At 37.3% G+C, this 21,718-nt stretch overlaps 1 protein-coding gene across 1 annotated transcript in view; it reads left to right on the top strand.

The window, feature by feature from the left end:
• Positions 1–21,718, top strand: part of asic1b (acid-sensing (proton-gated) ion channel 1b) — a 264,462-nt gene that overhangs the window by 159,965 nt on the left and 82,779 nt on the right. The window contains exon 2 of the mRNA XM_055160808.1: positions 3,499–3,649. Within this exon, the coding sequence (XP_055016783.1) occupies positions 3,499–3,649 (151 nt within the window). The remainder of the gene's footprint in view (positions 1–3,498; positions 3,650–21,718) is intronic.

Raw genomic sequence — 21,718 nt, 5'->3', positions numbered from 1 at the left:
AGGAAATAATTCTTTCTCTCTATTCTTTTCCTTTTTTTTCCCTCTTCCTATCCCATGTTTTTCACTGCTATAGGCTCCTTTTCCTTCTTTCGCATCCCTACTTCTTACTTTACAATAATTAATAATTGATAATTAATTAATCAATTTAGTAATAATTATTAATACATTAATATTAAATTTATTTGCTACTATTAATTTTCTTTACTTAATCATTATTGGTATTAGTATTATTACTATTTTATTTTTTATTTATTTGTTTTATTTAAAATGTTATTTTGGGTTGTTTGGCCAGTGGTTGGGGGTGGGGGTGGGGGGTGTTGACATTCAGATGTGTCCTCTTTACTGTCATATCTATAATGGTACTATTCAATACAGTGAACTCTGTTTGTTTGTTAATGTTAAAAATGTTCAATAAACAAAGTTGGAAAAAAAAAATCTTAGTCTTATGTCCTCTCATGTTATTGGTACTTTATTGATGCATTTTCATTACCTGACCAGACAGAACCACACTCTTTGAGAAAACTTTACAAAGACGAGTGGATCTGGAGCCATATCTTGTGTTCCTGATTTCAGAGCGAGTGAGTGACACAATCTGACACAGAGAGACGCTGCTGACAGGACTACGTACACACAAAAAGGGGAAAAGGCAACATAAAGGATTGAGAAAAAGCATGGATTTTTGCAGAATCAACAATCAAAGCACCAAACTTTTACTTATCTCAGGTGAAAGAAGTTATATTTTTGAATGAAACAAGAATTTTGGGGAGGAGATTTGAGCATTTGAGAAACACATGATGGATCGTCTCAAGTTTGAACAGATAATTTTCATGTTCTGTGGTCTGATACCAGTCTCCTCTGGATTCAAACAGAATGTAGAAAGGACTGGAAGGACATTCAGACACCGCCAGCAAGTATTTCTTTGAGTTCTTAGTCTTATGTCCTGCTATGTTGCTGGTACTTTATTGATTATGATTTCATTTTTACAGTTTGAGACTATTTCTAAGCATGAGACATTGTACAAGCATTGAACTCAGAGTTGTGTGTATATTTCACTTTTTCCTGTGCAGTAACTCGTAGCTGTGAGGGAAGCTTTCAGACTACCAACTACATGACGGACTCGTATCTGTACAGGCAAAAATAAACTTTGACTCCTTTTACTTTGGGAAAAACACATAAATATATCCGAGCGACATTTTCGGTCAAGTTTGAAAAAGTTTTGTTTGTATCTACTAAGTGAATTCTTATATTGAATACACAATTTCATATCACTGTTTCACTTGCTTTTAGATTTTGAATAAATCATTTCAGTGGTGGATGAAGTGCTCAGTTTTGTTACCTAAAGGTGCACTGTGGAACTTTTCTCATGGAAGTTCATCAACTCTTCTCCATGGAGTCAAGCAGGTGAAGCTACTAGGCCAAGTTACACGTCAGATCTGTGGAAAAGTGATTCTGCTTTAAGAGTGCATGTTTTTCAAGACAGTAAAATCCCATGAAATTGAATAAATGTAAGTAATAATATAAGCTTAATGCTATACTATGGAACATTTTAGGCAAAGCAATAACTTCTCCATGAATACAAGCAGGTGACGGACCCACCCCCCAAAAAGTTACACAGTGCACCTTTAAGTAAAAGTACAGATGCAGGGCCAAAAGATTACTCAAGTAAAAGTATCACATGAAAAAATCTACTCAAGTAAAAATATTGATGTAGCTGAAAATTTACTTTCAGAGTAAAAAGTAAAAGTATTTTGCAAGAGACTATTAGAACATTAAAGCATCAAATGTAATGATTTTGGGGGGGAAAAAAAGTGATTCAATTCATTTCTTAAAATGTCTTGCTGTTTTTGTGTATTTGGTTTGTTCAAAGTTGGGATCTTAACTCAAATTAAATGTGCTAAAAATAAATCTCAGCAACTTCAGCAGGTCTCAAACCATAAAGAAAAATACTTTTAACTTTTCTATCTCGATCTAAAATGTAGTGGAGTATCTGCTCTCAAATGTAGTGAAGTAAAAGTAAAAAGGACCCACTGTAAAATGTACTCAAGTAAAGTACAGATACCTAAAAATTGTCCTTAAAAATTGTACTTTTACTTTTGTACATTGTTTACTTCCACCACTGGATCAGAATTATTGTGCACACAACTTGGTGCTGATACAAATGTTCTGTCCCATTCATTTTAATAAGGCAACAAAAGAAAAAAACTGAACGTTGACGTTTATAGGTGGAGCAGATAAATGGTTGTGGGTTGTTACGTCCATTACATTTGGCAATGAGTAAAACAATTCAATATCTAACTTCCACTTCTGTTTTTATTAAGTTTGCAAATTTATGCTGGATTTATGGTGCTTGATGAAATAAAACTAAAATTTCATTACCCGTTGCAGTTGTGACCCAGACTTTTTCAGATTTTTTTTTAGTACGTGGTTATTAGCTTTTGTGCTAATTGTGGTGCTGATTGTTTTGTCAGTGAACTAATAATGTTTTGGTAATGTTGGTGTGTTTGGTAATGACAAGTGGATGTCAGTCACCAAAACAGCCCCGGGTTTTTATAGTTTGGTTTGTTTAGTGATGTTTGGAAACTGATGCTAACGCTAACGCTAACGCTAATGCTAATGCTAACTTTCCTATTGAAAATGCACTGGAACTAATGTTTGGAAAAGTACCAGCCTTTAGAATGAAGGTGTTCTGTCTATAAACATTAGAAACGTCTATAATGTCAACAACAAACTTCAAAATTATCTTAAATCTGCACTGTGTAAGTTTTCCGGTAGGGGCTATGCTTGTTTCCATGGAGATATTTTTGCTTTGCCCAGATTGTTTCATAGTGCGGCATTACACTCATTTATGTTGGATTTATTCCATTACATGTGTTTTACTGCTCAAAAATACTTTGAAAAACATGCATTCCTACACTGAGTGAGCTCCCCTCTCCACAGATCTGACCTGTAACTTGGCCTGGAGGCTTATCTTCATGTAAATAGACAAGTTTAATGCCATACTGTGGGATATTCAAGACAAAATAATATCTCTATGAAGAAAAGGAGATGCTGGATCCTCCACTAGAAAGTTACACAGTGCACATTAAATTGGACTTTGTTTAATTTAATAATCTTTTAAATGCTTTCAATGTATTAGGCCACTATATATGGACCAAAAAATGTTAAGTCCCAACAAAAATCCAACGCAAACATCCTTATTTTGACCAAAAAACTGGAAATTTGTTAATTTTAAGTTTCCAAGTTAACCAGTATTTTCCAGTAGGCCTTATGTTTTTTTTTTTAGTTTTTGCACACTTTTGACACTTTTCTTCAAAAATGAATCCTAACCTGAACCACCTCTTCAGTGCAAGATCCCTGGGTTGGCAGTTTGAACTGTGCTTTCCACCATTGCACACTGTTGCCGTATCCTTGAGCAAGACTCTTATTATAAAATCAACTCTACATGTTCCTTACTTGAGACCTCCTCTAAATCCTTGCTGTTCTTGTGTTTTGTTTCAGATCTTCACGCGTTACGGTAAATGCTACATGTTTAACTCGGGGCAGGACGGGAAGACCCCCCTGGTGACCACGAAGGGGGGCATGGGCAACGGACTGGAGCTCATGCTGGACATCCAACAAGACGAGTACCTGCCTGTGTGGGGAGAGACTGGTAAGACTAAACTTCAGTATCAGAGTGTAGCAGAATACAAAATAAATTGCTTGAATTTAGAATATCAAAGACTTAATCTGCAATGAAAAAATTTAAGAACTGAAAAAATAAATAATAAAATAAATAATAATATAAATAAATACATACAAACATACATACATAAAATAATAATAATAAGTACTGAACTAAAAAAAAAAAATCTGTTAGTATATGTAATTTTCATGAAATTAAAGGTCACCACACACTACAGGATTTTTCAGTCTTTAACGAGTTTTAAATGCGCGACAAAAAAAGCGCACAACACAGACACATGGAGAATCTTAAGAGACTTAAAATCTCCAATCGCAAAGACTGAAGCAGGATATGTCTGCGGACCACAGGCTATAAATCTGTATGAGTATGATCGCGTCAGCTGTTTCCTCTTAGGACGCTTAAGGGTTCAAAGATTAGAGCTCTGCATTTCTTATTTAGATACAAGTCAAAATTGTTTTATTATTATTTGTGAAATGTGGTGCAATGCTTCAGATACATGAGTTTTAATGTACAAAAGGTTGGCGATAAAGTCCACAGGAAGTAGAATCACTATCACTCATCTGCAGCTTCACCTCGATCCGCGCGGTTTGTGGATTTAAACAAACACACGTGAGGAACTACTCTCACCTTTTTACTTTCAAAAAATGCCTCAAACTGGATTAATAACACGTTTTTATGGACTGGAGGTCATTATTTGTGGAGGACAATTTCTATGGATAATGTGGATGAGAAGTGAGTAATAAAGACTTGTCATTATTTTTGCTATATCCTGAGTTTGTATGTTACGCCTCTGTGTCCCACTCACTCCTCTGCCCCTGACGCTCTGTTTTATTCGCTGTTACTGTAGCATTACTGATGTTTGGTGACAGATCTGACTCAGAGTCACACTGACCACACACTTGAGGAGCGCAGCGGCTTCAAAATCACACACAAAGACACAAAGTTGGGTCACGCTTCCCTGAATTTGGGGAGCAGAAATCGCAGCCTAAATCGGGCAAATTCTCCTGTAGTGTGTGGCAACCTTAAAACTGACTATAATTGACCAATTAGATTTGATTTTGTTGTTAAAAACCCCATATGTATTTTCTAATGTTGTATTTTTAATTTTTTTTACACTATTTGAATGTTTTTTCTCACATGGTTCAATTAAGGATGAACAGATTTTCTCTGAACCAATATGAGTCTTATTTTACAGCTTAAGATCACATAGTTAGTTTCAATATTTCTTCAAGCTAAATTATTTGTCGGTGTGGTAAGATTTAATTTCATTTATATAATTTACTATGTGCAATTTTTGTACTGTGACAATTTAATGAGATATTTTTATGAGATTATAAAAATTGCTGTCTGAAATCCCAGCCAGTCAAAGCTGCTTAAAGCAAAGCAAGATGATACTGAGAATTTAGTGAACACAAGCAAAAGCAACATCCCCAGTGCAATTACAAGAGTTTCATTGGTTTGTACATTTGGCCTTGAGCTAAAACATCTTCTCCTTATTCTAAGGCTGTAAGTCAAACACTCGCTGCAAAGTTGTTTTAGGATAATATTGATTCTTTTCTAATCCCTAAGATACAGGCCGGAGTTCAGTGTAAAGCCCAGTTAAAGCTCTGTAATCCCCGATTGACATAACCAAAGGCAAACATAAATAAGACATAAGACGTTTTTGGTCAAATATTCAAATGTTAAAAGGTCATTGAGCGCTGTTACATCTCTCAGACCTTTGGCACATGCCATAACAGTTTAAAAGTGCTGTCTCCATAGCAGTGTTATTACTTCGGCTGAAATGTTCCACACTATGGCATCCCCACGGACAGAAACAAACGCTGCAAACCCTTCACCAGAAAAGATTTTAAAGACACAGTATGTAACTTTTTAGCCAAAAAAGAAGAAAATAAAATGATGTGCTTTAGTTTTGTTTGTGTGTATTGCACTGAAAAACTTGTGAACATGTGACCTTCCTGTCTTTAACATGAGGCTCGTTTCTCCACAGACCTCACTCTTCTTTGACTTTTTTCAATGACATAAAATGGCATAAAACTCATCCATCTCCATGGTGAACGTTCCACAGTATGGTATTAACTTTCTACTTCAAGTCATGCAGGTGACATGCTATCTCCAGAAAGTTACATATTATACCTTTAAGATAACCCATGTGTTAAATCTGTCAATTACAGTAGATAATGTATTCACTGAAGCAGATAGTTCAGAAAAAGCTCGTTTAGAAAAGCTGACAGATGCAGAGCTTTTCTTAGACAGATATATTTTTATATATTTTTCATAGTTTAACTTTGAATTCAAAGAAAAAGCATCCCTGGCTTTGTGAATAGGTCAAAACCGCACTTTTGGCAGCAGTAGTCAGGTTACTTTTGGAATTTTTATTGGTGAAATGATACAATATTTTTTATGATTCTTGGCCAGGAAAGGGCTTGAAACCCCAAAGATAAAAATAACTTTATTTTACAATGCAATGTATTTTCAACATCAAATATTACTGTTTTTTAGCAAGAGGTTATCCTACTAATTCTAATATAGATATAAATAATTCTAAAACTGTTCTTTTCAAAGTGTGTCCCTTTTCTGTAATTTTTTGGGGTAATTATTCTTGTTTTTGAATACTAAAATATCTGTTATTGAATAAATGGAAGATAGAGTCTAATGTCATACTGTGGAATATTCTAGACACAACAATAACATCTTCATGGAGACAAACCAACACCAGAAAAGTTCCACAGTGCCCCTTTAATATCTGGGTATAGATGAGTGGGTTAAGCTGTCTTTTATGAGAAGAATTACAGAGCACAGTAAGAAAGCGGCTCATCATCCTCATTCATTTCCAAGGTAACTGCTAATCTATATTTAAAATGTCCACATTAAGACGCAAATACTGAGGAGTTCAAGTTTCAAGGCTTTCTCAACAAACATTAGAGCAGTGTTTTTCAACCTTTTTTGAGCCACGGCACGTTTTTTACATTGGAAAAATCTTGCGGCACACCACTAACCAAAATGTTACAAAATGACACTATACAGTATATTTAATTACAATATAATTTCTACATTAATTTCTACTTACTCAGTGTGAGACCTGCGCCTGTTTAGATGAACACAAAGCTGATATCCTGGCAGGAATAGAAGAAAGACACACACGAAGCTCTTCATCAACAGCTCTCAGTCTCTCTCTGTTTTTAGTTTTTATAGCAGTTAAGCTTGAAAAAGCTCTTCTTCTGGGTCAGAATCTTGTCCAGGGCCCATTTCGGAGTTCGCATTCGTCCATTTTTAAAAACTTTTCCATGACTGTCACCACGCACATGCGTTACTAATTCTTTTAAAGCAGGGGTGCTCACACTTTTTCAGCATGCGATCTACTTACAAAATGACCAAGTCATAAAGATCTACCTAATACACAACCAAGCAAACTGCACTGAAACACTCTGTGCCCCTTTTTTGGACCCTCACCCACAGTTTGAGAACCCCTTCTTTAAGAGAACTTCCTGTGGCACTTTACACAAAACTGTGAAAAAAGTGAAGGAAGATTTTTAAACCTGTTTTTTAAAGTTCCAAACTGGAGTTTGCATTCTTTTCTGGTTTTGCAGTGATATTTACCAGCCTCTGCACGTTTACCAAACCAAACGCACATCGTGACAAACACAGATGCATTTGTGCACTTTTTGTTAGACAAACTTCAGCCAAATGTGGCAGTAGGTCTGTTCTGTAGATCTGCTCTATGCTGTAGACCTGCTTTGTGCCAACACTGTAACACAAATTTTAGACTCGTTTTTGCTCCACGTTTCGTGTTGCTCTTCTAATCAGCCGCACTGTGGGAGGGGCTTGTGTTCGCTGTACGCAGGAAGGAGCGAGAGCGTGAAAAGGCGAGGGGCGGCGTGCTGACGTGAGGCAGATGGACAGGTAGGATGTTTAGGAAGTTTAACCTGCCCTGTGATACACGCTGGGACACGAGGGCACACGCTGTTGCAGACGAGCCGTGCGTAGGGAGCGTGTGTGTTTGTGATGTGCCGTAGAGTCTCTGCGGGCTGCACTGAGACGCCCCACACGCTCCTGCACACCTGTACAGGTTTATTACCAACAGCAGCGGCCGTAATGAAATATGATCGCACTTGTTGAGTGTCAGACCTTGAGTGAGAGACAAGACCGAGTCCAAACGCGAGTCCGAGACGAGACACGGCGATCTACCCACACGACCTTGGCGATCGACTGGTAGATCGGGATCGACGTATTGAGCACCACTGATTTAAAGGAACGAGGCAATTAGCTGCCTGTCGCCATCCGGACGAATATTAGATCACTCTGCCAGTCATTATATACTACACTGTACTACAGCACGGACACTCGACAATGACATAATATTTGCAGGTAATAATTAATAAATTTTTATTTTAAAAAAGTGATATTGGATAATTTCTCACGGCACACCTGACGATCTCTCACTAGTGTGCCGCGCACAGTGGTTGAGAATCACTGCATTAGAGACATTGATTCTGCTTTCCAAGATACATATTAAATAACACCAACTAATTAAAAGCCATACCACGGGGAGTTAGCAATTGCCTTGAGGAAAAGTTGTATAACAAGATAATGGACTGGCCAAGTCAAAGTTTCTATAATGATTTTCCGCTAATGTGTGATGTAATATGCGCCATTAACGAGCTTATATGATGTGTGGACACTGGCTCTGAGCTAATATGGCCCCATTATGGTGCCCACTCTCATCTAATCGCTGTCCGAAGTTTCAGTCATAAAGTCAAAGGTCCGGACAATGGCAAACTTATGTTGTAAATTTAAGGCTTGTACAAAAGTGAACTAAAGGAATATGTTTAAAAAGAGCTACGTTTTCAGCTGATAAGTATCGTTGCCGTAGCCTTTTGTGAAAATTCCTCAAAATGTCACCTAGACCAAGAAGCTGAAACCCGGTGAATACGTTTAAAATACAAGCTCTTTTACACTGCAATCTTAAAAACTGAGAGATACTGGAAGGCCACAAGCATTAAGCACAAACATCCACCAAGAAAAATTACTGGTGAATACGGTACTCCAACAGTTATAAAGTTAAGTTGCTATAAAACACTAGTTCTATCTCTAGTAGTTTAAAATTATGTTCAAAGAAAGTGCCTTCGAAAAAAGCGCACAATGCAACTTTTCTAATGGTTGTTACACCACTTTCTTTTGCTTTTTTTCTTGAATGTTACTAAGTATTACTGACCTATCGGGCCAACTTACAGGCAAGATCTGTGGAGAGGCAATCACTGCTCACTGTTTTTCAAGGCATTTGTTATAGCTATAACTGTACCTGTACTTGAATAAATACAAGATAGATCAGCTTAAAGCAACACTGTGAAACATTCAAGGCAAAGAAACAGCATTTCCATGGATACAAGCAGGTGGATTACTCTCCACCTTAAAAGTTACTACACAGTGTACCTTTAAAGTAGTTTGACGATATATCTTAGTAAACATAGTTGAGGTAGCAGTAGGAGGGTAGGTACTATAAGTTTTAGTTGTTGTAGGTGCAGTAGCAAAACTAGTAAGAGTAATAGAAGTAGTAGTAGTACTAGTTGCAGCAATATAGCAGTAGTAGTAGTAGGTCAGGATCAGGCTACGTTCACACATAGCCAGTTTTGTTGAGAAAGGAATATTTCCCTCCCTTTGTTTTACAAAATAACATTATTCACACCGCATTGTTTTCAAAAAGTTTTCGTTTCCATCAACCCACATAAATACGCCATTGAGCACCGCCATAACTACGCCAAGGCTCTGGGCGGCACCTGGATTAGATTGAAACCTGTAGCATTTATTACATTACAGTTTTAAGTATTACTCAAAAATACCTTTAAAAAACATGCTTTACTGAGCTGGCTCGCCTCTCCACAGATATGTTAAAAAAGTGGCAAAATTGCTGACTTCCGAGCTTCATTTGTCTCTGGTCATGGATAAGATACATCCGCGGTGTGTGCAAATGCAAACACATGAAAAGTGTTTGCACCAGAAGAAATGCGACTGCTGCTCTGAATGCTCCATGATCATCATCAGAGCAAAAGGGAACTTTGGCCGCTAACGCACTTTCGGTCAGTGTCAGCTGCCTGAAACTCCGTTCATCTCATTCTGCACCAAACCGTAGTTTTCCAGAATCTCCACTCTAGCTGAAGTTTTTAGAAAAATTCATTTTCAGAGGCAAATTCATCGTTTGCGTGTAAAAGATGGGTACAAACAAACGGAAATGTCTCAGTTTTTAAAAAATACCCAAGCACGTGTATTTATTTATTTATTTATTCAATATTTTACTAGGTAAGTCAGTTGAGAACACCTTTTTATTTACAATGACGACCTGGCCAAGAGGCAGTATTAAACAAAAGCACAAACAGAAAACAATCACACATCAACTATAACATGAATTAGTGAATAGAGATACAAGACAGTGAAACATTTGCAGATTAAAGATATAAAAGCGTTAAAAACATGTGCAATTATGTTGTAAAATACTCTCTGGATGGAGTTTTTAAAAATCGACAGAGGTAAAAACGAACTAAGTTTTAAAGTCTGTTGAAGGTGGTTCCAGTCCGGTCCAGTGTAAACGGGGCCTCAGTTCGCTACCAGGTCAGTAGCGAGAACATGGATAATCAAACTGAAAATATGCAAAATCTATACATCTTGAACCGGAAAACGCATACTTCCATAATTTGAAGATATGGGTCAATTATTTCCCTCAAAATCCAATACTTTAGCTTGAGGGGGCTAAAAATAGTCATGTAAAGTGCCCCTGCCATGTCAAGTGGAACCTATTGGCATGTCTATACTAAAGAAATTGATATTGATCTGCAAAATTGTAGTCCATTGCCCTTTAATTGTAGTGCTTGTCAGTGAGGAGCCCTGCATGCATTAATCACGATACAGCAGGACTCTTTTACTACGTACAAAAATCAATATGGTGGCCCTTCATTTGTCACTGTAGGTTTCTTATGGACCTGTACCTCTTTAGTACTGTTTTGTAATAGGCTACGTATGACATTATCACTAGAGATACATGCACAGGGAAATGCACAACACAATCAAATTCAAACCGTCTTTGTCCCAGTCTAAGCAGGTCAAAGAACTAAATGGGTGCAAATGCAAAGAGGGTCTAGTAATTTAGCGTTTGCACTAGAACTTTGCAGCTTAATTACTAATAAAAATGACCCAGTGGTGGTTGTTGGTCTTTCAAATATGAGAAGCTCATGATATTATATTTGTACTTCATTTTTTTATGATATAGGGCCATTCTGTTGCCTTGACCTTTTCTTTTTCCTATTATTTTAATTAATGATATAAAAGCAATGTAATTTAAACTGTTGTAAAGACAAATTAGAAGTTCTGCATCATGACTGCAGCAACTACAGCTATTTAACGGGCAATGTAATCACAATGGTGCAGTCAGTGCATTATTAAATGTCAATACACAAGCCATTAATTAGTATGTCCACAGATGGGTCAGTTCATGCCTCGCTCATGCCCCTTACATTCATCAAAACACAGATCTCTAAATGTGAAATGATGCTACTTAAGTTTTGACACTGAGAGCTGGTGTGTGTAGCTCATGGATCTATAATAATAACTGGATAAGGTATTCCCCCTCTGTCCCGGCTCGAGACCGACTAATGGCCGCTCCATGTGTACTGCAGCTCCCGGGAGCTTGAGTCCAGAAAGAATTCTCCCAGAGCAGCACAAAGCATTTTTGGGGAATTCAAACCTGTGCCCGTGTTCAGCTGACAGGGCCTCAGCAATTTTCACAAAGGTCAGATTTTGTAGGGATTCTTTTCTCTTTTCACAACATAAACTTTTTAAATTTTTAAATCATCAAAGCTCCTAAAAGTTACCTTTGTAAGAGTTAGTCTAGCCCTCTCTGAGCCTGTACTTGCTTCACCCTAGCAGCTCTCTCTCTGATTGGTCCAAACGCTCCATGCCGTGCACGTTACAGACGCTAGTCCCTATTGAGGAAGTAAATGCAGAAGTGAACATTTTTTTTCGTCCCATGCGCCATTGAGCACAGGCTGTTGAAAACAGTACAGCGCCATCTTGGATTCATCTTCCAGATTTTATCATAGTTCTATGGATATAGCCTGTGTGTGCTACAGGAGCAGTGAGTCAAACAGGAGAAACTGTGTCGCATACACACACTCACCACACACATTTTCACATCATGCAAAGACAGAATCTCATGAAAGCTCCCATAAAACTAATTATTCAATCCTTAATTAACAATAAAGTGCATCAGTGGCCTCCACTTACAGCTCCACACAGACAGTACCAAAAAACAAGAGCCTCTGTCAGACAGCCAATTGCTGGAGCTGCAGAGCTGTCAGTTAAAGTTCAGATGAGAGCGGCCAATCAGCAGCTGTCCTGGCAGAGAGTCTCTCACATACACGCTCAGTTGAAGCCGGGGAGCAGCCAGCTTCCCCGTAGCAGCCAAACAGCGCTGTGTATGACTGAGAGGGGAGAGGAGACATCAGCAGTGTACTTGTGAAATTAAACACACTTAGAGATTTTTCAAACAGTTATGACAATAGTAAACATTTTAAAAGACAAAATTTTTGTCAATGAGAAATTGCCAGTGAAACGACCGTACACAGAACCACACTTTTGGCAGAAATAGATAAGCAACATCTCATTTACACTACCTGTCAAAAGTTTTAGAACACCACACTTTTTCAATTTTTTTTTTTACTGTTTACTGTTGACCAAAACATATTCTAAACTTTTGATTTATGAAAGTGTCCACCTTTGGCAGATATAACAGCTGAACACACCCATAAATGTGTGGCACTTGTAAGTTGCTTGGCTTTCACTCTCCTGTCCAGTTCATCCCAAAACCAGCTCGATGGGGTTTAAATCTGGAGACTGTGCTGGACACTCCATGTTTTCAAGCTTATCATCTTGTTCTTTTTTCCTGAGGTAGTTTTGACAGAGCTTGTACCGGTGTTTTGTTATCTTTTATCTTTTTTTAACCTCTTGTTTGACCTTTTTACCATTTCAAGCTCTTCATTGGACTTGCACAACTTGAACTGCAAGAAATAATATGGAAAAAATGTGGGTGTACTAAAACTTTTGACCGGTAGTGGACGTTGAACATTTGATTTGCAGACATGTCTCAAGTTATTTGCCCGCTGCAGCATAAATATACAGTGAAGTTCCAGTAAGTTTTAGTTTCACTTTCGCATAGTGGACTAAAATAAAGCAACATGTGTCCCGTGGAGAGGCTGTATAGTCAGTCATTGCCACTTATCTGACATGCTGGAGTAAAAATCTAAACTTATGTCTAATATTTTCAGCTCTCCTAGTTTGCACCTAATCTAAATCAGACTGTGCTGTTACATGCAGCAGATATCCGAGTACGCATTGCTTTTTCAGATGTGTTATTGGCATCTCTGAGATTCAATTCACAACACCTCAACTGCAGTTTCCAAGTTTACATCCATTTGATAAATCGGTCTACACTGAAATACGTCACTTATCTGGTATTCCTGGCGTGCATGTGAACGCAGCATAACAGCGTCTGCTTTATTAACTTTTTATAGGCTCTAGATGTCTGGAAATACTTTATTGTTGTCATCCATACAGATAAGGGTTAAATGGAGAAGCAGTTGAATATTTAACCTAAGCTTCACATAAGCTAAATGATTCAAGGCTGGCATTAATTTATGATAGTCTTTATGTAGGATTGCATATTTAAAAAGGCTTCTGTGGCAGAGGGCATAATTAAATAGAAATGAAAAAGCCATCTTTGATCTAAAGTTTCCATACGGAGCTAATGTTATGTGATAATGTATGGTAATGTAACTGGAGGAATGCAAAACATATGCAGGAGATACAGACCTACAAGAGATCAGTGGCTCGAAGGATATCGATATTATATTATTAAAGTTTAGCCAGTTAGACTTGATTATCTCTGTTGGGAATCTGACCTCTGCATTTGACCCATCGTTCACTGCAGCTCAGGCAATCTGGGGGCATCACAGTGCAACATCAGGGGACCCGTCTCCAGATCTTGAGTTAGGCTTGGTCAGGACTACTTTAGCTGGAGAATATATCTTATTCTGTACCATAAACCTACCCAGACACAGGAAGAACATGCAAACTCTGCACACATGTGTTCATGCCACTTTTTAGGGTCTATGAGCACCTGTGTTTAAGATCATGAGTATGTTCTCAAGATGTGTGTAAAATCCCTCAGTCGTCCTGGTAGATTCCATGACAAAAGGAGAAATGAGGGACTCAGACACTATATCCTACATCTAGCTCCTATTTACAACTCCATCCTCAACCTAAATAAAAACAAGCAAAGAGGGGATATAGTTGTAGCCAGGTCAGGCCCAGAGGTGTGAGGGCACCCATTATGGCCCTGAATGATTCTGCTAATATGACCCCACACTCAGTACAGTTCAATAGGCCTTGCTAACTAACAGAAACTGTAAACAAGTAGATGTGTTAGTTTCAGAGTAGTTTTGTTGTATTTAGCTCCTCTCTTCAGGAAGTGTTCACCAGTGTCTGACCAGAACCCTGAAGAAGCATCTGGAGCTGGAGCTGGAGAAGCAATTATGACACAACCATTTTGTTGAGATCAAAACAGAAGTTGATTCTATGATTGACATGGTAAATATGTATACTATATAGAAGATAAAATCTTGCAATGGTCAATTATTATTATTTTTTATATCAGCTCAATATACACAATATAACAGATGCAATAAAATCAAAATAGTAGAGCCCATGTACAGCTGTGCTGATGATGGCACAGTTCAAATGCCTACCCTCAATGCCTCTAAATCAGGGGTGTCAAACATATGGCCCAGGGGCAAGATCCGGCCCTCCCAAGACCTTTAATCTGGCGCTCGACTGATTTTCTACTAAAATATAAAAATTATATTTTCTAATAAATATTGGTAATTTTCTGCGCTGCTTATATAAATGAAGACTTGCCTCTTTCCAAACGCTCTTAAAGGACGATCTTTTTGACTGTTGACTGTGACACCCTCATCAGCAAAATGTCAAAAATGAGAAAAGTGGAGCCGAGTGCAGGATTTTACAACAAAAATTGACTTATTCCTATTTGCATACAAGTTCATGTTAAAACATTGTGTTAAAATTACATTTTTCTTAAAGTTTCCAGTTGTTCATGATATTATAATATTTTGTAAAAGAAAGAGTTCATCAATTAAAAAAGATTTCTGTAATAGATTTGTGTTTCTCTGCACAAATATTTGAACTTATTGCTATTTTTGGGGTATATATGCAATGAGTTTTCTGATCCGGCCTATTTGGGATCAAAGTAGGTTGGATATGGCCCCCAGACCAAAATGAGTTTGCTTTAAAAGCTTTAAAACAACAACTGTAATCCATATAGATCTTATGCATTATAATACTGTTATGATCAGCCGCCCCATGCAAAACCATACAACTTGAATTACCTTGGCAACAACATTGCAACTGCCCAAAATAAGATGAATAAAGCAGAATTGTACAGTCCAACAGCCCCATGGGGGATGAAGGAGATTAAGAAGAACCCAAACCACAATGGACCCCCTTACAGTGAAATGGTGTCCAATACCAAACGGATCTGTACATGTCATCGCTCCAGTAATCCACAAGGTCAAACACAATACACACACACAGTGTCCATGCCCCAGTTTATTTATTCCATGTTCGGAGTCATTTTTTGGCTCAGAATGTTCCCTTCTCCATTGAAACATGTTGTCACTGATCTTGGGCTTTGGAAAATACTGTATTCTTGTTAAACAGCAAAAAAATATCATTACGTGGGTTTTAAATGTTGAGCACTCCATAGAAAATAACTGACCTTATTCAGAAAGTTGCTACAGGCGCTGCCAATCTCAACAGTGAATAAACTGATCCTATATATAGACTGTAAATCCATTTTGTACCAGGCCCCCCAGAGAAAATGTGTTGTTGACTTGTTCTTTGAATATTGAACATATTACAGAAATCAACCTACTTTATATCATATTTTAGCGACAAAACTTTTCTCTAGTTTGCTGTTGAAATGAATATGTTGTTTTGTATGTGTAAAGCATTTTCAAAACAATAAAAGGGAACAGACGTGATGATGGTCGCTGTATCGGAGTGTTGTGGTGAAGGAGGAGCTGAGTCCAAAGGCAAAGCTCTTGATAATCTATGTTTGACCCTCACCTATGATCATGAGAGTTGGGTAATAACCGAAAGGACAAGATCACGGATACAAGCGATCAAAATGAGTTTCCTCTACACAGTGGCTGGGTGCTCCCTTAGAGATAGGGTGAGGAGCTTGGAGTAGAGCCGCTGCTCCTCTATGTGGCCCCAGGGAAGGCCCAGGACACGCTGGATGGATTTTGTCTCTTGGCTGGCCTGGGAACACCACACAGTCCGACTGGAGGAGCTGGAGGAAGTGTCTGGAGTGAGGAAAGTCTTGGGAGTCCCTGCTTAGACTAAAATTACAAAAAAAAAACTGTAGATAATGCCATTGCTGCACAGTTAAGTAGCAGAAAAAAGTTAATTTCGTGTTTAGTTCCACATTAAGATGTCAGAAAATTGAGTTCCTTGTGCATCATTTGTCCTATCATTAGAAAAATTTTGTGTATTTATGACATAAATAGACCAGTTCCTTTTCAGTGCTTCTTCTTGTATTTTTCTTCTTCCCAAACTGCCTCTTGACTGGTAACTATGATACAGTTTAACCATAGGGATTAACCCATCACATGAAGTAATAATAACAAAATCATGTAAACCTGTCACACGCACTGTAAACACCTCCCATGATACACTGCAATAATCTGTCTATTTTTAGTTACAGAAGAAAGTACTTAAACATCTAATCGTACCATGTTTCACCACTGGGCACAGCGAGTCAAACGTCACCTCCATAGCCGTCAGCAAGCATGAAAAATTACCCACAATGCAGCAGCTATGTATTTTTTATGGCCACTTATCCCTTTCACTGTCAGAGAGACTTAGCCAGCGCCTCGAGCATTAATCAAGGTTAGCCAAGGGACACGTTAGCCAGCACTCCTGAAAAGCACACGCAGCACAGACTTATTTAACTACAGCCATGTTACGCACTGGAAATTAAAATGTTTTAACTTGTCATTAATCTCAACACAAAATATTCTAACGGACATTTGCTTTCAGAGAGAGAATAGAATTAAGTTGGGAATTAAAGGGCCCATATTACGCCATTTTCTGATCTATGTTATAATGTTTCCTCATCACAAACAGACCTGAAGTTGATTCACACGGGCTAAGTACAACCTGGGGACATGTGGTAGTTTGCAAATTACTGCCCCACCTCTGTGTCATGCATAATAGCCTATGCAAATTATTGCAAATAATCAGGACACTAGTAACTAAATATTTATTGAAATTTTCAACAACATCTGCATGTTTTCTCTTCTTTTGAGATATGTAAAATTAAACATTTTCTTACTGAAATAAATGTTTAATAATATTTTTTTTCTTAAACATTGAATCCAGAACAAGCATAATATAATATCTGTAGCTGGTGGGCCAGCTCTAATTCATAGGATCTCACGGGCCAAATATAATTATATTGCGGGCCAAATTTGGCCCCCAGGCCTGAGTTTGTCTGACCTAAAACAAGTTTCATGCCTCTGACTGCTGTTGTAGACCTCTTGGTCTTTTGATTGGTTAACGTATGCGTTCAGTTGAAAGTACCAGTAGGTCATTTTCGCTTGCCCGCAAAATAAAGCGCCTCAAGCACCTCCATGCTCGAAAACTGTGGTAAATTATTTCTTTAAAAGAATGTGATGAAATATTACATGCATCTTTACCGAGGTCGCCTTCCTGCAGGATTAATATTACCTATGATAATTCCTACGGATCATTTTACATAAGGTGAGACTTGCTGTAAATTTCTCATACTTTCACTCCGTTATGTTTGGACAGGACTAAATTCCCTGGTAAGTATTATTTCACCTCATGTCACCTCATAAAACTAATCTCATCCAAATAGGGCTAAAGTCTGTAAATTACTCATTGACATTGACACAGAGATTGAAATAGAAAGGAACGTGGAACAACAAACACTGAGATACAGATTTGCACTCAACTAGTATTATAACCAGACATCTGTGTTTAGCAAAATATAGACGGTAATTTGCAGCGGAATTTTTACTTTAGAAATTACAGCACACATGGCGCATTCGCATGGGATGAAGATCTCCCGCATCCTCCACAAATCACCAAAGGTCCACAGGTAATACTAATCCCTGCGAATGCTGCGTTCCACACACCTTCACTAGAATCATTTGGATAATTTTGGTTATGGAATTGCCAATCTCTGCTGAACTAAAGGTAAAAAGTAACATGAAAACTACCATTTCATGACATCACAAGGTGGAACAGAACATTTTGAGTTTTGGAGATGTAGACAGACTCATATTATAGGGTTACTCAAACATGATGTGAATGTAACAAAACACAACTGCAGGTATGTTTTTGATGAGATTACATCATTATAACATGACTTAAAACTCAAAAGTCGATTTTGCTTAATATGGGCCCTTTAAAGTGACATGGCTTTCAAATGTGCTAATAAAAATAAGTTGGGAATTAAAGTGGAGCCTACGTCCAAAGTTATTTATAACAAATGTTGACGTTCTGATAAGTTGTAGCTTAGCAACTTGTGCGTAATCTGACTCACCTAATTACATCTTAGGCGGCATACAGATAAATAGTATCTTCTTTCTGAATTCCTCCAGTGAGCCGTGAATGTAACAGCGTTTCAAATCCGCGTGGAGAGGAATTTCAATGCAGTTTTCTTGGCATAGAGTCTGAGCTTATAGTCAGGTGGGTAAAGAATAAATTGTACTTCACATTACTGGTACTTCAAAATGAAACTGTCCAAGTAAAGCTGGGCGATATGGGAAATTAAAGAATAGAAAATTTTTTTTAAGAATAATGATTGATCTTGATTTTTGGTTCTTATTGAAAATGTATGTATATAGAGGAAGGTGTTAGGGTAACTACAGAATAACCTAAAAACATGCGCGGTTTATAGTAGGTTTATCACTATCAATAGAAACATAGGCACACACAGGGAGAGGAGGGAGGGACTAGTCAAATTATAAAGATTTCCTCGACATTGACCAAAGTTTAGATCGCAATTCATCCATCTTTTGATTTTTTTACACCGCCCGAGTAAAGATTTCGGGAAACTGTATGCAATGGTAAATGTAAGAGTGACTAGAAGTGACATATTTTCATTGATAGAGCTATTTAAAAGCAAAGTTATATTTTAGAAGGAGCATTGCAAGAAACACAAATGTTCAAATCATTTCATACTGTCAACGTAAAGCTTTTAGCACTTGTAGTAACTGAGATGACAGAGTAACAACCACATTCAAACTTGGGAAAGGTAAATGGATGAGAAAGATGAAAGCAGAGGTGGGACTTGCAAGTCGTGACTTGGACTCGAGTCAGACTTGAGTCATTATTTTTAGGACTTGAGACTTGACTTGATAAAATGGACTAAGACTTGGGACTCGACTTGACTTGAAGCTCATTGCCTTGGCACTTGACTCAGACTTGAGCCCTGTGATTTGAGAAGACTTGATGTTTCTCCTGAAAAATTATGTTTTTCTCTTCACAGTTGATAAATGTGGTGCTGAATTTACAGAAATTGAAACATGTCCCTCATATGTACTACAGTAATATACAGTACAATACAGTTCAATACAGTACAATACAGTTCAATAAGTACAATACAGTAATGTACAGTACAATACAGTTCAATACAGTACAATACGGTAAAACAGAGGGAACTACATATAACATGATCCTTCCATTTCAGTGCAGACTATATGACAAAATAACTATTTTAATACTAATTTTAAGCACTTAATTCTTTCTGTTCTGACCATAATAATTCATATGCTTATCAAGACATTTAAAAAGGAAAAATTTGCATTTCTACAACTCTTACATAAATACTCATATATAAAATATACCATGACTTTTTAGTACAATTTATTTTAAAAGTCATATAAATTGCAAAAATCTAAGCTATATTTGGTACTTTTTTGGTTTAAAGACTTGAAATGACTTGAAGCTCAAAGCAAACGACCTGGACTTGATCCGGACTTGAGGAGAGAAGATTCGAGACTTACTTAAAACTTGCAAAACAACGACTCTGGGTGAAAGTGTCTTGCCTGAGGACACAAAGGCAGACAAAAACTCAAAGGGCCCATGTTACATAATTTTCTGATCAATGTTATAATGTTATTTCCCGTTTAAAAAAAAAAAATACCTGGAGTTGGTTCATTTCATTCAGACATCTCTCAAATAGAAAACACTCTGTTCCGTTTTGTGATGTCATGCAGTAATACGCGGGATGTGCTCTACTGTGTTTTTAAACTCCATATACCTTAGACTTGAATTGTTTGGATAATCTCAACCCTGAAATTGCAAATCTCTACTGAACAAAAGGTAAAAAGCATCTTGAAAACTACCTCTTCATGACATCACAAGGTGGAACAGAGCTTTGGAAATGTAGACAGACTAGTAATAAAGGAGCAAACATGTGTGAACGAAACAAAACACAACTCCAGGTATGTTTTTGACGAGGTAAAATCATTATAACCATGGCTTAAAGCTCACAACGAATCCACTTTGCGTAATATAGGACCTTTAATGACAAAAACTGAGAGCGATTTGTCATGTAGCTTATCTTTGTAGTGCTGTCAATTGTCTAATATTGAAATTTGACCTTTAAGTTGAAAAGATCCTGGACGATTTTTTGGACGGAAATTGAGATGAGGAGCGCTGATATTTGAGAAATGCAAAGCGCCAGCTGCTCACGAGGTTTGAGTCCCTCTTGTTTTGGTGAATCTGAGCAGCTGCACAAATGAGGAGAGACAACCCCAATATGTGTTTGGACCAGTCTTTATAATTGGCTCAAGTGTAAGATTACATTTTCTCTGTTGTTACATAAAAGATAACCAGATTTGACTTAGTTTACGATGACAATAAGGAGAGAAAAGCAAAATTATGGTTGTAGAAAATATCTATTACGAAACATACTTTACATTAAAGGGTAAATAATACACTATTTTCTGAACTATATGTTATAATGTTATTTCCTCATCAAAAACATACCGGGAGTTGTGTTTTGTTTTATTCGCACATGTTTAACACACAAAATCTGAATATTTAGGCCGACTTCTTTTCTCAGACTCTGTTCCACCTTGTGATGTCATGTGGTACAGGAAGTGAAACCGTGTATCATTCGGTCATTCGTTTTTTAGTTTCAATATAAATCCAAAAAAATAAGAAAATGAAAAAAAAAACTAACTATTTTCTTTATTATTTATCTCCAAAACCAAAATGAAAAAATTTATAATGATTCGATTTTGTTTTTGTTTTTTTCAGTTTTCGATTTTGTGTTTAAATGAATAATGGAAAAACGGATAATGGTCATTTCCTGTTTCTGTGACTTAAACTGCAGACTGAATCAGGACTAAACCAAGACTAAACTGTTTTCAGTCCTGGTCTGGTCCCAGTCTCAGTCCTGCTCTGGTCCCGGTCTCAGTCCCTGTGTGGTCCTGGTGTCAGTCCTGGTCTGGTCCTGGTTTGGTCCTGGACCTGGTTTAGTCTGCTTTTTCCATTATTCATTTAAACACGATATCGAAAACTGAAAAAATTAATCATTATCCATTTTTTCATTTTGGTTTTGGAGACAAATAATGAAGAAAATTGTTTTTTCTTATTTTTGGTTTTATTTTGAACTAATGAACGAATGTTACACGGACTGAAGTGCTTCACTGTGTTTTTAAACTCCATACACTTTCACTAGAATCATCATTTCAGACCTGGAATTGCCGATCTCGAATGAACTAAAGGTAAAAGGAGCTGTTAAAATGAAAACTATACTGCTTCATGACATCACAAAGTGGAACAGAGCATTTTGAGGTTTAGAGATAAAGATAGATTAATAATAAAGGACATTCGAACATGTGTGAATGAAACAAAACACAACTCCAGGTC

Source organism: Boleophthalmus pectinirostris, unplaced genomic scaffold (assembly GCF_026225935.1).
Source record: "Boleophthalmus pectinirostris isolate CB_2022bp ecotype Guang Dong unplaced genomic scaffold, ASM2622593v1 HiC_scaffold_3, whole genome shotgun sequence".
Lineage (NCBI taxonomy): Eukaryota > Metazoa > Chordata > Actinopteri > Gobiiformes > Gobiidae > Boleophthalmus > Boleophthalmus pectinirostris.
Note: the sequence above shows the minus strand (reverse complement) of the source record. Positions and strands in the feature narration are given on the sequence as shown.